General features: G+C 39.0%; 1 protein-coding gene across 1 annotated transcript in view; it reads left to right on the plus strand.

Annotated features, from left to right (window-relative positions):
• The window catches only part of TSBP1 (testis expressed basic protein 1), a 66,985-nt gene that overhangs the window by 19,016 nt on the left and 30,620 nt on the right, over nucleotides 1-17,349 (plus strand). Inside the window, exons 12-25 of the mRNA XM_070778151.1 lie at nucleotides 226-246; nucleotides 2,191-2,211; nucleotides 2,898-2,918; nucleotides 3,480-3,500; nucleotides 4,105-4,125; nucleotides 5,694-5,714; nucleotides 6,147-6,167; nucleotides 8,106-8,126; nucleotides 11,729-11,752; nucleotides 12,388-12,411; nucleotides 12,724-12,747; nucleotides 13,211-13,231; nucleotides 14,141-14,161; nucleotides 17,271-17,291. Coding sequence (XP_070634252.1) covers nucleotides 226-246; nucleotides 2,191-2,211; nucleotides 2,898-2,918; nucleotides 3,480-3,500; nucleotides 4,105-4,125; nucleotides 5,694-5,714; nucleotides 6,147-6,167; nucleotides 8,106-8,126; nucleotides 11,729-11,752; nucleotides 12,388-12,411; nucleotides 12,724-12,747; nucleotides 13,211-13,231; nucleotides 14,141-14,161; nucleotides 17,271-17,291 — 303 coding nt within the window. The remainder of the gene's footprint in view (nucleotides 1-225; nucleotides 247-2,190; nucleotides 2,212-2,897; nucleotides 2,919-3,479; nucleotides 3,501-4,104; nucleotides 4,126-5,693; nucleotides 5,715-6,146; nucleotides 6,168-8,105; nucleotides 8,127-11,728; nucleotides 11,753-12,387; nucleotides 12,412-12,723; nucleotides 12,748-13,210; nucleotides 13,232-14,140; nucleotides 14,162-17,270; nucleotides 17,292-17,349) is intronic.

The following is a 17,349-nucleotide window of genomic DNA, read 5'->3' on the forward strand; positions in this document are numbered from 1 at the left end:
ACTTTTAGAAGGATCTGACAGCAAGACAACTATAACAATTGAGAATACAAAAAATAATTGGGGAGAATATGATCTTATTGGATTCCTAAGGAAAAGGGTGGGGGGGTGGATACAGATTCACCTTCTCACTGCCCTCCATGTAAATCTGATATGTAGTAAATGCTTATTCTGAAACTCCATGAAATGTACATTCTTCAGTCAAACTTTTTTATGTTTACATTTTAGCTGGCACTGTAGGACCCATAAGTAAGTTCTTTTTCTATATTTTAATCCTCCTGTGTTTTGCATCACTATACTGTTAGAATATGTAAGACACTGCTATCCCTGGACATTTTTAACCCCTCCGGCACAACTTTTTAATTCTTTTCTCTTTATTCTCTAATATTATCTTAACAAGTTAGGTTCCTCTGTGAGGAAGTACTGTCAGTTTTAATTATATAAAAATTTTGAGATTCGGTGGCAGAGGGAATTGTTAGAAAAGTAGGCAGTTTCCTTTCTAAAAATCCCAGTAGCACTCAGAGGATGAGGATAGTGAGTTTCAACTGGCTGACCCAGGATACCCAGGATATTGTTGACAGTTGTGTGGAATTTATATGCCCTGCTATTATCAAAGAGTAAATCTGGAAGAAGGGTCCACATAGCATTTTAAATGATATAACCAAACATTTCTGGTAGAAGCACTGGGGGAGAATAAAGACTGAGAGATAAGAGAGAGGCAGTTGATTTAGAAATGAAAAAAAAAAGGTAAAAGGAGAGAGCAATGTACAAATGCTCTGAAACTTTATGAGTCCTTTACGGCCTTGTTGTATAAAGTGAGTCCAAGGACCTGTGTTGGCATCACCTTGGAGTTTATGAGAAATGCAGAATCTCAGCCTAACACCCATTCTCAGAACTATTAAATCAGAATCTGCTTTTTAACAAGATCCCCAAGTGATTTGTGTGCACAGTAAAATTTAGAACTATTGCTTTACGGAGAAGGCAATGGCACCCCACTCCAGCACTCTTGCCTGGAAAATCCCATGGACAGAGGAGCCTGGTGGGCCGCAGTCCATGGGGTGGCTAAGAGTCGGACACGACTGAGCGACTTCACTTTCACTTTTCACTTTCATGCATCGGAGGAGGAAATGGCAACCCACTCCAGTGTTCTTGCCTGGAGAATCCCAGGGATGGGGGAGCCTCCTGGGCTGCCGTCTATGGGGTCGCACAGAGTCGGACACGACTGAAGCAACTTAGCAGCATTGCTTTACAGAGTTTCAATGCTTTTGCATTTGGAAAGGAAATAAAAAGTTGAGTGTACTTGACCTAAGTTTAACTAGTTCCTCTATCTCTAAAGATTCTCCACACAAAGAGTAGCCTTAAAGCATGAAACTCAAAGAGGTTTGATTAATTTCCTAACACATCTCTATTCATCACTCCTGAAGATGTTCAGAACTTGAGCACTTGGGCAGTGCCAACCCTGAAGGGAGGAGGAAGAAGAACAATTTGAGGAGTTAGGGCTCATGGCAAATCACATCCTGTGTCTACTCCTCCTGGAGCTTTTATGCACATGAAACATGATTAAGATAATCAACATGCAAACTTCAAGCATAAATACTGGAGAGGTGCCACAAAAGTGCACCTAGGAAGTATAGAGGGGTACGTGTGTATGTGTGTAAAGAAAGAGAAGGCTGTTATTGCTAAGCATGGGTATCTCATGCCTCAATCTCTTTAGCCCCCAACTATACCTATGAATGTCTTGAGTCTATCTAGAAGTTTCTATACCTTCTTAGACACTAAGATATTGAAGACTAAGTTAATCTGTTGAATAAGGGAACCAAAGTCACTTAAAAGAGACAGAAATTTCCACTTCCTCCTTCAGAAGATGAGGCTATGGTTTCTAGCTAAACAAGTTCAAATTAGCCCAGCTGGAGGAAGGACAATGGCTTGTAATCTACAGAGCTACAAATAGGGCACCCACTGGGGAAGGAACACTGACCACTGCGCCCTTGCAGCTCCAGCTGCCAGAGCCAGTAGTCCTGGGATTCTCCAAGATGGAGAATTAAGAATAAACTTCATTTACTTTTCCAGTGAAGTGGAAATTTTAGTCCTGGTGCCTATACTTTTGATGTTTTCCCAGAAATAATTTCAATGAAAATTGCATTTTCCTAGAACCATTCTAATTAGTTCTGTCTTGTTTTTCTCATATTTTAGCTGGAACTATTGGCCCAATAAGTGAGTTTCTTTTCTGTTTCCTAATTCTGACACTCTTTGGTCTTCTGTGGGATAGGGGACCCTCTCTTCACCCTGTTTCCATTTCTACATCTCTAGGCTTTCCCAGTCATGCTACTTGATTGCATTTGAATCTCCTGATGCCTAGGCTATCAGAAATAGATACCCTGAATTGTAACTGAGTTTAAGACAAGGGAAAGCCAAATAATTTATATTTAAAATAATGACCAGGAAAAAATTCTCTGAGTTATCATCAAAATAATCAAAACTGTTATTTATGGGCTTTTCCTAAATTGAGGGAAGAACTACAAGAAAAACAGGTAGTTCTAGAAGAAGGCAAAAGAATAAGCATGGTAAAGACAAAAGAAGAGATGGTGATGAAACAAAGATAAAGGAACTGACATCTACCAATTCCCAAACAGTTAGAATCCTTTGAGACAGCTGAAAGGTAGAGAAAAGAGGAAAACAGATGAGGGAGAGGGATGAGGGTGAAGGAGAAGAGAGAACGACCTTCAGACTAGGTTCTATATGTTCTTCTCTGCCATAGATTTATCACTTAAGATGAATGCTGAACGATTTGATCCAGTGGGTGGATTATGGGTCTTCCTGGGTTCTTAAAAATAATATTAGTGGCATAAGAATTCAGTTAACATCAAACCACACCAATTTCCTTCCTCTTTGCATTTCAGTGCAATTCACAGCACCTATTCGTAAGTACTGAACTTGTTTATCTACTCTGGTTCCTTTGACATCTGACCTACAGGTCTTTAGAACTGATCTGCCCTTTTTCTTGATATCATGCTTCTTGACTCCCCTAGTATTCCTATCACAGTTTCCAAAAAAGCTCTGAATGATGTAGAGCTTCTATGGGCTAATGTAAGAAAGTAGAAAAGAAAAGGACCCTCTTAGAAGCAGTCCTAATGCTGTCAGCAAGGGAAGGTTCATTTTTCAAATAACAGTAAGTCCCTAAAGAAATGAGGAAAAAAAGAAAAAGTTCTAAGAAAAAAAAGAGGCATTACAAATTAGCGGGAATGAGTCTTTCCAAATCCTCTAAAGAGTTTCCATCATCACTGAAAAGGGAAGGCCTCCATTCCTGTAGGTCTCCTAGGCTGTGCAACAGGAAGCCTATTCAAGGACTGCCATACATGCAACCTTTGATCTCCCTGGGGTTTTCATTATGACACTCTCTCTAGAGTAAGTATTGGAGAATGGGTATCTCTTTCATAGTTATGCAACATACTGATCTCTCCCCCTCTCTCTCTGTTTCTCAGCTGGAGCTACAGGACCTATCAGTAAGTTTTCTGTCTAATTCTTCACTGTAGAGCATTTTAATTGCCTTTGGTATATTAAGAATCCTCCCTTGGATTCCACGTTAGGACTTCAGGGGTTTGAGCGTCCACATTTTCTTGACCTTTCGATTTTCTTCTACCAAGCATTTCTGCAAGTCATTAATGATTCTGTGAATGTACATTCCACTGCTAAATACAAGCTATAAAGTAAAAGACAAACACTTGTAGAAGGTTTCCAAAGACTTGTCAACATCATACAAAGGACTTTTAAAACCAGAATGAGATGAAGTGAAATGAAACAAGGAAAAAAGGAAGATAACCAAGTTTAAATGGAGAAGAATTTTTCCCATCCTCTACAGAGATTTTAATGGACCACCAGGGTAATCTCTGTTTACTACTTACCCTCTCAGTGGATCCATTAGATGAGGAACTCTTATACGTAATAAATTTTCTTACCACTCCAGTAAGAAAGGCAACAGCCCCACTACCCAGCTGCAGCTTTCCCCAAGTTTGGTGGTACAGAGTCTTACTAGGGAACACAAACCAGAACCTGAAAGCACATCCTCAGTTTTTTTCACTTCTTTTCTTCTTTTTTATTCTTTTATAGAGCTCTCTCAAAAGACCATCGGTAAGTCACCTAAGTCTCAAATTATAACACCTTTTAACCCTTTATAATGCTTAAAACATCAGTCTATTTTTATTTCAATGATTCATGCCCACAAACTCCAGGACCAAGTGTTTCCACTGCCTCATTATCCCACCCAGAATTCCTAAAGGTTGGATTCACCCAGATTCTGCAATAAAAGATATTAATTACAAAGCTGAAAAACAAAGTTTAAAAAAAAAAAAAAGTCCCCTAAGGATGGTCTTCTGTGAGCTGTTCCCACTTTAGTACATAATCTAGCTCTTTAAAACCAATATGTAATAAAAATTTAGAACATAGCTCCTAAACTTCTTGCTTTCTATGCATGTAATCTTTCATTATATAATCTTCATTTTGTTAAAAAAAGAAAAGAAATTTTAAGATTCTTTTCATTTCTAACTACTCTGAAAAGTTCTCTCCAGGATAGGTAGGTTCTATTTCACCAACTTTTAGCAACTTGCTCTGTTGCATTTTTCCAGAGAAACATTATAAATAATGGTTAGGCTTCTAGATACAATTATCTATAATTATATGCTTATAAACAAGAGCAGTCATAGCTTCACACACTGGATTATAGTATTCCTAGCGAAAACTGAAAATATTTTTAAATTATAAAATTAAAGAAATATGATTTTAGGTTCCTCTGTGCTCATTTGACAAAATGAATGAGTCTTGTATTTGTATCTAGTCACATTCTTTGAATGATTCTTATAATGCTTTATGACTTTTCTAAATCTCAAATGCATTATGTTGTTGGATTCAATGGTGGTGGGTAAAGCAGATATTATACCCATTCCTCTTCTGCTAGAGTAATCTTGACAATGATCTGCGCAGATGTCTAAAGAGATCCCATAAGAACGTGCCTAAACACATGGGCACTATACTCAAGGAAGCCCAAAGCCATGGCTTTCTAATAGGTATTTAGAGTTCTCCCAGTTCAGATGCAGTTCACTGTTCAAGGATCATCCTTGTGTAAAACCAATATTGCCAGGTAACATGGCAGATTTACAATCTTTATCAGGTCATGAAAGGATCAGAGCTAGAAAATCAACTGAAAGCTAAATTCTCATTAAAAACTGAAGACTTTGTTGACCCTTTGTCTACAGACACTAAAACTAATCAAGACAGTCTTTGACCCTTTATCAGTCCCCAGTAAGCGGGAAGCTGTGAGAAGACAGGACCCTTATCTTCCTACCCTAATACCTACTCCTAGAACATATTAGCTGGTCAGAAATACTTTAGTACAGGGTGGTCCCTTGAAAAAGCAGTTCTGTTACTGATAGGAAAGAAAAGAAAAAAGTTTCGCATTTCTTTACTGTCTCCTTGTTTGACAAGGATCCTAGGAAACCCTTACCTCAGGCTGAAATATTGCAGTACATTTGAATATCCCTTTTGTTCTATAGTTAACCAAGCTCCCTGATGTTCTCATTACTGATACCACTTCCTCTCCCATACTCTACCTCTCCAAGTCTCATCCCTAAATAAAATTCATTAAAAGATGTATTCTTCATCTGAACACCCATACTCATTTGTCAATTTGAATTTCTTTTTAGTGCAAACTCCAGGACCTATTGGTAAGTTGCCCATATGTATGTATGTATTAATAAGATACATATGTACATTAATAAGGATGATGTAAGAAATTACGAAGAAGACAATAGAAAGATGGCTCAGAGAGGGATAAAAAATGATGTGAAGAAAAAATATGAGGCAAATGGAGAGAAGAGAATATAATTAAGATTTTACCTTAAACTCTTGGAAAGGCAACAATGTAATGGTTATCTTGCCAACTAAAACAGGGCTACAGATCTCCTGGAGGAAGATGCGATTCTTATGGAAAGGCTATAGTCCAGCAGCAATGCAGTAAAAAATATTTAATCTTGAAAATCGGGATTTAGCTATTCCAGGGAAACCATTTTCATTGCTCTCCTTTGGAAAACATCAATGGTATACATGTGTTTTTCATGTTTAAAAAGTACAATAATTTATGTTTATTTCTGTTTTAGTACAATATACTGGACCCAGTGGTAAGTCCCTTACCTATTTCTTTCCTCTGGTGTTCTACAATGTCTAAAGGGCTTGTTTCCTGTTTTAAATGTATCTATTGCCAGAAGAATGGTGGTTTTAGACATGTTTTCATGCTTTCCAGTTTCTACCTGCCTAGAATTTTCCAGGGCTATTTTTTATGGAAAAGGAATAAGAAAATTCCCTCAATAATGATCAGTAATGGCTTCTAAAACAATATAAAATTTTCTAATGTGACAGAGGAAGAATAATAAGGATGACTTTCCAGTTCTGAAGTGCTTTGTAGTTTACTAAGGGCCTACTCAAAGATAATGGAGACAATGTAAAGACAATGAGAAAAGGCAGGCAATATTTGAAAATAAATGTAAAAGAGGGAAAAGACAATCAAATGTAAAAAGATAGAGGTCTTACCAGGTTCCTTCTAGTTCCCAGGAATATTGCTCAGAATCTAGTCTACCCTAGGATCCCTCATCTTTTCCCCCAAGACCTTTTTCTTTCTCAAGTCCCATCCTGCCCAATCACCCCAAACAACCCTCAACACACACACATACACACACACACACACACACACACACACCACACCACACACACACACACACACACACACACATGAGCTCAGGGAGTAGGATATGACAGTAGTTGGGCTGCAATTACAGGAACTGACAGATTCATCAGATACCTACAAACCACAAGTAGAAGAAAGTGGAAGGTTAAGTTTGTACTGCAACTAGAAAGAGCAAAGCTGGTGTCAAAATCTGGAGTGTCAAAACCAATCCCATGTGATAAAAAAATTTTAGTATGGAAATTAAGTAATAGCATCCCAAAGTTTAAGCCAAATAGGAAAAAAATATCAGAAAGCAAGTCGGGTATACTCAGACATTACTTCAACTAGCTGAGCTTCTACCATGTATCAGAATCTAATGAGCCCTGGGGATAAAGTCATGAGTAAGAGAGTGAAAGCTGTGGTTGACCTCTGGTGCTGTGGAATTTACAGTCCTCCAGGATGTCTTGGAAAAAGGAACTCAAAATGTGGTGACTACAGGTGGTCTCCCACACAATCATACTATGACTGCTGAAATGGATGTTACCTGCCCTAAATGCTTCTTGTTGTGGATGAATACCAGCCATCATTTACTGACTATTCCCCTAAATCAAGGTTGCCTTTCTCAGTACTTTTTATTATCATCAAGACTTACAATCTTGAAAGTTCTCATAATTCTTATAAGGGGAAAAAAATCATAAATCAGTTCACCTCAGAGGATCCCACTGTGGCTAAAGGAAGGGCTCCATTGGTCCAAGTCCCCTAATGGTCACGTGTGCCAGAGAATCTATATAGGTACATCAATTCCCTTTCCCTTCTTTTGCTCCCTCCTTAATTCCCTCTCCCAATGTGTAAACACTTTTAAATATATAGCAATGTTTAAATGAATTATATTGCTAAATTCATTCCTTCCTAAGCTTTCCCCTAGATTACACGTGATTTGGAGAATGCACAAAACACATTGATTGATTTTTTAATTAACAAAAGCAAGTGCTTCAAATGGGACTAGGAAAGAGAAGCATTTGGAAGAAAACTTTTCAAATCAATTAAAACGTCAGGAAGGAAAAAGACTAGTGAAAATAAGAATGGCAAAACTATACAGAAGTGTAGAAGCACAAGTTTAAAAGTTTATGAACATCTAGAAGTGTTCCTTCTATTTACAAGACCCAAAAGGAATGGAAAGGATGACCACTTTTCTGCCGCAGGCAGGAGATACAGACGTGAGGATACAAAGCACAGGGGTGGGTGCTTAAGCCCAGACCCTCAGCTAACAGGCAGGTTTCAGAGCTCCCTGCATCCTCTCTGCAGTTACTCTTTTTAAGCCTATAATGTGAGAACTGAGTTCTCTTGGTTCTACAAACTAATTTCTCCTTTTTTTTTCCTTCCATTTTTCCACCAGCTGAAACTTCAGGAACAACCTGTAAGTTCCATGCCTGTTCTTATAGTTGCTTTCAGCTTCCTACAGGGTCTGGGTATAGAAATTTATGTTTCCTTATCCCTTGCTCATTCCACTATCTAGCTGCACTAGATTCCACTATTATTCACCCCAAGAATAAATGAATTGAGGGGACTACAATCCCACTTAATAACCTAAAATATATAATGTAATATATACATATGGTTGGATGGCATCACCAACTCGATGGACATGAGTTTGAGTGAACTCCGGGAGTTGGTGATGGACAGGGAGGCCTTGTGTGCTGCAGTTCATGGGGTCACAAAGAGTCAGACACGATTGAGCAACTGAACTGAACATACATTACGGGCTTCTCTGGTGGCTCAGACGGTAAAGAATACACCTGCAATGCAGAAGACCCAGGTTCGATCCCGGGGTAGGGAAGATCCCCTAAAGCAGGGGATCATAACCCACTCCAGTATTCTTACCTGGAGAATTCCATGGACAAAGAAGCCTGGCAGGCTACAGTCCATGGGATCACAAAGAGTCAGACACAACAGCAACTAACACATCAGTTCAGTTCAGCTCAGTCACTCAGTCAATGTCTGACTCCTTGTGACCCCATGAATCACAGCACGCCAGGCTTCCCTGTCCATCACCAACTCCCAGAGTTTACCCAAACTCACATCCATCAAGTCGGTGATGCCATCCGGTCATCTCATTCTCTGTCGTCCACTTCTCCTCCTGCCCTCAACCCCTCCCAGCATAAGGGTCTTTTCCAATGAGTCAACTCTTTGCATGAGGTGGCCAAAGTATTGGAGTTTCAGATTCAACATCAGTCCCTGCAATGAACACCCAGGACTGATCTCCTTTAGTATGGACAGGTTGGATCTCCTTGCAGTCCAAGTGACTCTCAAGAGTCTTCTCCAACACCACAGTTCAAAAGCACCAATTCTTCTGCGCTCAGCTTTCTTTATAGTCCAACTCTCACATCCATACATGACTACCATAGCCTTGACTAAACAGACCTTTGTTGGCAAAGTAATGTCTCTGCTTTTTAATATGCTATCTAGGTTGGTCATAACTTTCCTTCTAAGGGGTAAGCGTCTTTTAATTTCATGCCTGAAATCACCATCTGCAGTGATTTTGGAGCTCAAAAAAATAAAGTCTGACACTGTTTCCCCATCTATTTCCCATGAAGTGATTGGACTGGATGCCATGATCTTCGTTTTCTGAATGTTGAGCTTTAAGCCAACTTTTTCACTCTCCACTTTCACTTTCATCAAGAGGCTTTTGAGTTCCTCTTCACCTTCTGCCATAAGGGTGGTGTCATCTGCATATCTGAGGTTATTGATATTTCTCCAGGCAATCTTGATTCCAGCTTGTTCTTCTTCCAGCCCAGCGTTTCTCATGATGTACTCTGCATAGAAGTTAAATAAGCCAGAGTGACAATATACAGCCTTAACGTACTTCTTTTCCTATTTGGAACCAGTCGGTTGTTCCATGTCCAGTTCTAACTGTTGCTTCCTGACCTGCATACAGGTTTTTCAAGAGGCAGGTCAGGTGGTCTAGTATTCCCATCTCTTTTAGAATTTTCCACAGTTTATTGTGAGCCAAACAGTCAAAGGCTTTGGCATAGTCAATAAAGCAGAAGTAGATGTTTTTCTGGAACTCTCTTGCTTTTTCCATGATCCAGCGGATGTTGGCAATTTGATCTCTGGTTCCTCTGCCTTTTCTAAAGCCAGTTTGAACATCTGGAAGTTCACGGTTCACATATTGCTGAAGCCTGGCTTGGAGACTTTTGAGCATTACTTTACTAGCATGTGAGATGAGTGCAATTGTGCAGTAGTTTGAGCATTCTTTGGCACTGCCTTTCTTTGGGATTGGAATGAACACTGACCTTTTCCAGTCCTGTGGCCAGTGCTGAGTTTTCCATATTTGCTGGCATACTGAGTGCAGAACTTTCAAAGCATCGTCTTTCACAATTTGAAGTAGCTCAACTGGAATTCCATCGCCTCCACTAGCTTTGTTCATAGTGATGCTTTCTAAGACCCACTTGACTTCACATTCCAGGATGTCTGGCTCTAGGTCAGTGATCACACCATCGTAATCATCTAGGTCGTGAATATCTTTTTTGTACAGTTCTTCTGTGTATTCTTGCCACCTCTTCTTAATATCTTCTGCTTCTGTTAGGTCCATACCATTTCTGTCCTTTATCAAGCCCATCATTGCATGAAATGTTCCCTGGTTTCTCTAATTTTCTTGAAGAGATCTCTAGTCTTTCCCATTCTGTTGTTTTCCTCTATTTCTTTGCATTGATCGCTGAGGAAGGCTTTCTTATCTCTCCTTGCTATTCTTTGGAACTCTGCATTCAAATGGGAATATCTTTCCTTTTCTCCTTTGCTTTTTGCTTCTTTTCACAGCTATTTGTAAGGCCTCCTCAAACAGCCATTTTGCTTTTTTGCATTTCTAACACATACCCACATACATACACACATACATTATATACAAATATATACATACATAAGGTGTATATATATATATATTATATTATATTTTAAAATAGAGGAAACTATCTGAAGTTTACTGTGACTTGTCAGCAAGGGAGGCAGTATATTTATGAGTGAAGGAGACCTTGAGGAGGCTGCAGAAAAAGGGAGAAAAATAGTAAAGGCAATACAGTTTAAATTACCAACCCCACTGTAAGATTTTAAGCAGTTGACCAGCCACTGCAAAAAGGGAAGAGATAAGTCATCTCCCTTTCCCGCAGTCTCCCAGACTAAGCAGAAGGCAGAATCCTACAATTCAACCTACAAGATATGATGGCAATTGTATTCCCCACCACAGAGTGCTACAACCACCTACAAGGATTTGATTCTATCTCCACAGATATTTTTGATAGTCTCTCTCAGAATAGTAAGAGGAAAACTAGTTCTTATTTTATCAGCCTTTCCACACTGATTTCTCTCTTTGCTTTTTGGCTTCGAGATCATCCTGTAAGTTTGAATATCTCACTTTCCAAAGGAACTCAGTTGTCTCCAGCAGTATCTAACAGATCTACCTGAACCAAAATTTATCCATCCTTATTGGGATTGCAATAACTTAAAGCTCCCACTTCCTTGATCTTTTATTTTTCCATTATTCAGAATTCCACTAAGTTATTAATAAATTTCCAGAATGTTCACTGAGTCATATAAAAATAAAGAGCAGGAAAAAAATTTTTCTCCATGGTTCTAAAGATTGTTAGTTAGGCACTTTCCATGCAGAAGAGAAAAATGAGTGAGAGAAAAAGATACAGATAATATTTCTATTTTCCAGGAAATAAAATATTTCTTATTTTATAGGTCATTTATATCAGCAATTAGTAAGTTGTTTATTTCTCTGCTGTGCACTTATCAAGGTCCAGTAATGTCTATTGGAACTTGAGTTCTGGTATAGGAATTTGAAACTCCTATTTTATTTTCCCTTTTGCTTCTCCATTAACCAGTATTCCATCAGCTGATTATAATTTTTCTGGAAAGTTCAAATGTCTGATCAGAAAAACTTTTTCTGTCTCTGACAGAAAAATTGAACAGAAGAGTAGACAAGAAAGGAGTAATAAAAAAAATCTCTCTGCTTGTTTTCAGCGGAAGCAACTCCTCATGCAGTCAGTAAGTCTGTTTGATTGTTTGCCCCAGTGTTTAACTGATTTCTAATGGGGTCCAAAATTCTTTACCTGGCCATACTGGAATACAAAGGGCTTGAGGTACATCTTGTTCTCTTGCAACCTGGCTATCAAAATGCCTCTGGGTTATTTTGACCAGGAAAGGTCTGACACTACTAATTTACGTAAAAATGAAGAGGGGAGAAAAAAGTTTTGCTTAGTTATAAAGACCAAGAAGAGACTACCTACAGACAATGAAAAAATGATGGGAGAGAAAGGAGGGGATAAGAAGCTTCTAAGACAGTTTTCATTTGGACTTCCTGCCCTACTTAGTCTGTTTTTCCATATTTGAATTCCAAGATACTTGAGGAAATTTCCCTGACCATATAGGTATTTCAAAGATTAGAAGTAACTTTCCTTCATGTCTCACATTCATATTTTCAATAAGTCTCTCAGCTTTTTAATAACTTTGTGGGGGGGGGGGGGGGGAACTCCACTGATTCACGTGAAAAATAAAGAGCAGAGAGAAAAGTTTCCAAGCAGTTAAAAATGATATGTTACAAGGGACTTCACAAAATGAAAACATATTGAATGGGGAAAAAGTGGGGGAAAGATAAAAATTTTCTCGGTTGTGTTTTCTAGATGGACCAGCTCCACAAGCCCTCAGTAAGTCACTCCATGTTTCTTCCACTGCAGGGTCCTATTTCTCCTTTCCCCAGTTGTGCTGGAATTGCTGGGCATAGGGTACATGCTGCTTTAACTAACCACTTACCCTCTCATGGTCAAAATTCCACTGTTATAAATGACTTTTTGAAAAGTCCAAATCCTGCTGCCTTATGTTAAAAGCAAATAAAGACCAAAGGTAACATTTTTTCCTATTGTTATAATGACCTATCAAGAAGGAACTCTCTTTAAAAACGCAGACAGAAATACAGTGGGAGAGAAAAAGAGTTGTGATGATATTTTTCTGTCTTTCAGCTTGTCCACCTTCAATGCTCAGGGGTAAGTTTCATCCATTTTTTCACTATTTCCTATTATTGTTCTCTACAAGGCCTAGGGACCAGACCCTGTCCTCCTCATTTCTAACTCTGTGTAGCGACCTAAGACTCATAGCTCTAATTCCCTCTGCCTTCTGCTCATCCAACTTCTTTCTCTGGGAAGTCAACTTATATTTACTTAGTTGCAAACATGTATTTACTTTGCATCTCCTATGTGGTCAGAACTATATAAGTGCTTTAATTATTAATACTTTACACTATTTAATTCTTAGAGTAACTTCACTGACCTCTCCGTAAAGCCTAAGAAACTGAGGCCACATCCTGGCCCAAGAATACATAGTCATAGACCCATAATTTACACAAAGAGCTATGGGACAAATAAGCTTCTCCCCTACGCAAATATAATTCCTTAAAAAGAAAGTTGGTTTTTCAAACAAATATCCACTGATATCTAACTTGTTTTTTAGGTCTGCCCCTGGCACCCATAAGTAAGTATAACATCTTTCTCTACTTTGGTTCTGTTTGGTCTTCAAAGTCTCAGGGACTTTTTTCTGTTATAGTGATTTGATTTTTTCATTGCTCACTTATTTTATTACTCAGCTTTCCCTACATTATTTTATGGGCATTATTATTAAAGGCTTCCCTGCTGGCTCAGTCAGTAAAGAGTCCGCCTGCAATGTAAGAGAACCATGTTTGAGGCTAACCTGGAGAATCCCATGGACAGAGGAGCCTCGAGGGCTACAGTCCATGGGGTCACAAAGAGTCGAACATGACTGACTGAGTGACTAACACTTTCCCCTACATTATACATAATTTAAGAAAATACTGATTAGGGACTTCCCTGGTAATCTAGGGGTTAAGACTCTGTGCTCCCAGTGCAGGAAGCAGGGGTTCAAATCCCTGGTCGGGGAACTATCCTGCATGCCATGTGGTACAGCCAGAACAAAAAGAAAGAGTAAGGTAGCATTTGTCAACAACAACAATAAAAAACTGAATATTATGAAATAACAGAGGTAGGCAGATTTTTTTGAGAGAGAGAAGGGAGTTCAAAATGATGTTTAAATGGAGACAGACTTTTGAGTGTTCCCTCAAAGAATACATTGCTATCCAAAGGAAACAGAAATATTCAGTTATCTTTACCTGGTACTATACCCAAAGTTGTTCAGATACAGTATATGAAGAAGACTTTTGATAAAACCCTGCTTTGACTTCATTAAATCATCACTGCTTAATCTTATATCTAAGTTTGCATTGCAACTGCTTTCTACGGCTATTTGCGATGCTTTCTTCTTATTCCCACCCAAGTCCTCCCCTCACAGACACAGACAGAATATATTAAATAATATTATGTTTTTTGTATTTAAGAAAAATTTCATGGATTTATTTTTATTTTTTAGTGATTTCACAGAGAACCTCAAGTAAGTTTTTTACTTATCAATCTGTCTTATGTGAGACTTTTTCTCAGCATAGATGTTTCTATTTTAATTAGCCAAAAGGTTGAGACTCATGTTTCTCATGTTCATTTGCTTCCGTATTACCCAAAGGCCTCAAGATTAGGAATGCAAAATGACCTTTTTGATACATAACTATAGAAGTTCCTATTATTTCAGCTCTTAACTTCTCGGATTACATCCTGGAAAATCCCATGGATGGAGGAGCCTGGTAGGCTACAGTCCATGAGGTCGCTAAGAGTCGGACACGACTGAACAACTTCACTTTCACTCTTCACTTTCATGCATTGGAGAAGGAAATGGCAACCCACTCCAGTGTTCTTGCCTTGAGAATCCCAGGGACGGGGAAGCCTGGTTGGGCTGCTGTCTATGGGGTAGCACAGAGTTGGACACGACTGAAGCGACTTAGCAGAAGCAGCAGAAACTTCTCAGATTACAAATACCAACAGTGACTTAATATTTAAACCAGATAAACCACTGACCATGGTGATATTTTGGAGAAGGCAATGGCAATCCACTCCAGTATTCTTGCCTGGAAAATCTCTTGGACAAAGGAGCCTGGCAGGCTACAGTTCATGGGGTTTCAAGAGTCAGACACAACTTAGCAACTAAACCAAATCATGGTGATATTTAATATAGAATTCATGAAGCCATATTTTTCACTGTTCTAGTGTTCCATAATTTGAATTTGGTTCTCATATCTATAAGTGATTTTTACACAAGCCCAATATCCCCTAGGGTTTCTCAGATTGAAATAAAATCACATTAATATTAAAACCCAAAGTGCCTGTCAAGGTTAAAATTTTAGATATCAACAGAGCCCAAAAAAGTAATATAACTGAATGAGGTAAAGTACATCCCCTAGGAATTATGGAGAATTAGAATGCCATATACAGTCTAAAGAACACAGCTGCTACATAACTCTACCCAATTTTCCCACAAATGGTAAAATTGTGATCATCTGATGCAAAGAATTGCCATGCTGCAGTCCATGGTGTCACAAAGAGTTGGACATGACTTAGTGACTGAACAAAAACATCAACTTGTAGAATATATGTTTTAGTTCTTGGAAGGAATCTACAAGAGCTTGCCCATTTCTAAGGGCTCCACTGCACTATGCTTGATGGGGAAGTACTGACTCCAGTCTGGAATATTTCAAAACCCCTTAGTTCTGTCCCCCTGATAGTATATCTCATAGCCTGTCATTGATGAGATACCCTCATCAAGTAGGCAACCAACTTGAGTGAAGTACCAGTACCAAAGCTCAAGCCTGGATATCTTCCACAATGCCCACCTGACCTTCAAGAAGCTCGTATCCTTGTCGCTAGAAAAAGGAAGAAGATGCCTGCTGCTCCAAGGCATCCTCCTCACTGTACACTGCTCCCTCTCTTCAATTTTCTTTTCCTTATGCTCAAAATGCACAAAACAAATCAGCAAATCCACCAAGCAGACATTCAATTAGGAAATGGTTTGCCACGCACGTTTTCTCACAGACAATCCCCGCCCCAGTCTTTATAAGCAAATCTCTTGAAGTCCTTCTCATTTGCTTTCAAGAAGGAAATCACTATACCTTCCTATCCCACATCGTTTCTTAGTCAACTACCCACAACACTGAAGATTACTTTAAATCTCCTTCCTCTTAAACTTGTGTGCTTATGGAGGCTTGGAAGAAGGATGATATGTGGGACAGAAGAACTAATTTGGTAACCATTTGTTAAAGCCTTAGAGCAGCATCTCTGCATCGCACAGCTCTAGGGGTCCCTTCCCACTATCCTGAGTCGTGCAATCCTTCCTATGGGTTTGTCTCACCTAAGTTGTAGGAGGAGGGAAATATGAGAGGTTACAGCCTCTTTTTCCTTAGATTTTTATCTCAGTAGTCAATGTGGGGGTAATCGAGACAGTCCCATTTCACATCCTCTTCCCTTTGCTTTAGGGAGAGAGCAGGTGGAGAATGAACTTGACAAATTTAGTGTAGAGATAGCATTTTAAAACCACTGAACTAAATTTGATCACCAGTGGTGCCTGTAAAGATAAGAACACTAAGAATTGTGCTCAGGAATGTCAGTTTTAGAGGTTAGGAAGAAGAAAAAAATCCAGCAAAATATAGAAAGAAGGAGTGTTCAGGGAAAAAGAAGCAAAACCAGGAGAGTGGGTTATAGAACTCAAGAGAGTATTTCCAGATGAAAAGGGTATATAAACAACTGCACCTAAAACTTTTAAGAAATAAAAAATTGGTCATTGAATTTTGTAAAATGAGGGTTATTAGTAATCTTAATAGGGTAAAGGGGAAACAAAAGTCTAATTGAAGAGGTTAGGGAGAGAGAGAAAAGTTAGAACGGTAAAGTAGTTGATATGGCGTATAGCATGGCACCCCACTCCAGTACTCTTGCCTGGAAAATCCCATGGGCTGAGGAGCCTGGTGGGCTGCAGTCCGTGGGGTCGCGAAGAGTCGGACACGACTGAGCGACTTCACTTTCCACTTTTATGCATTGGAGAAGGAAATGGCAACCCACTCCAGTGTTCTCGCCTGGAGAATCCCAGGGACGGCAGAGCCTGGTGGGCTGCCGTCTATGGGGTCGCACAGAGTCGGACACGACTGAAGCGACTTAGCAGCAGCAGCAACAGCAGCCGAGCTAAGAAAACATCATAAGAGCAGCAAAGACGGGAGCTCTGATAGATTGTGACTTCCCTCGTGAGGAATAAAAGATAGACTGCTATCCATGTTTTAAAAAAGGTAAAAGAAGTTACATATATTTTTTAATGCAGTTTGGAAAAAGAATAAGCAGATATAAAAAAACAAAGTTGAAATCTTTGAAATGAAAAAAGTTACTGAAATTGAAACAACAGATAATTAAATAAAATCAGAGACCTAGATGGGAAAAGAAAGAGTGAGCTCCACCACTAGCTATGGACCATTTCTTCCATAACATTTCCAAGGGAAATGGTCCTTGTAGAATCTCTTTTTTTCTTTCCACTACTGTTCAGTCTATGATGCTCATCATAACATCAGTGAAAATGTGTTTCTGTTTCATTAGACAATCACACTAATTTGTTCCTTTGCTTTTTTTAATTAAAGCAAGACCTGAAAAATCTAAAGGTAGGTCCTATGTTTCTCTCAATTCTATTGTTATCACTGGTGTTTCATGGTACCTAGA

The sequence above is a fragment of the Bos indicus genome, chromosome 23 (assembly GCF_029378745.1).
Source record: "Bos indicus isolate NIAB-ARS_2022 breed Sahiwal x Tharparkar chromosome 23, NIAB-ARS_B.indTharparkar_mat_pri_1.0, whole genome shotgun sequence".
Lineage (NCBI taxonomy): Eukaryota > Metazoa > Chordata > Mammalia > Artiodactyla > Bovidae > Bos > Bos indicus.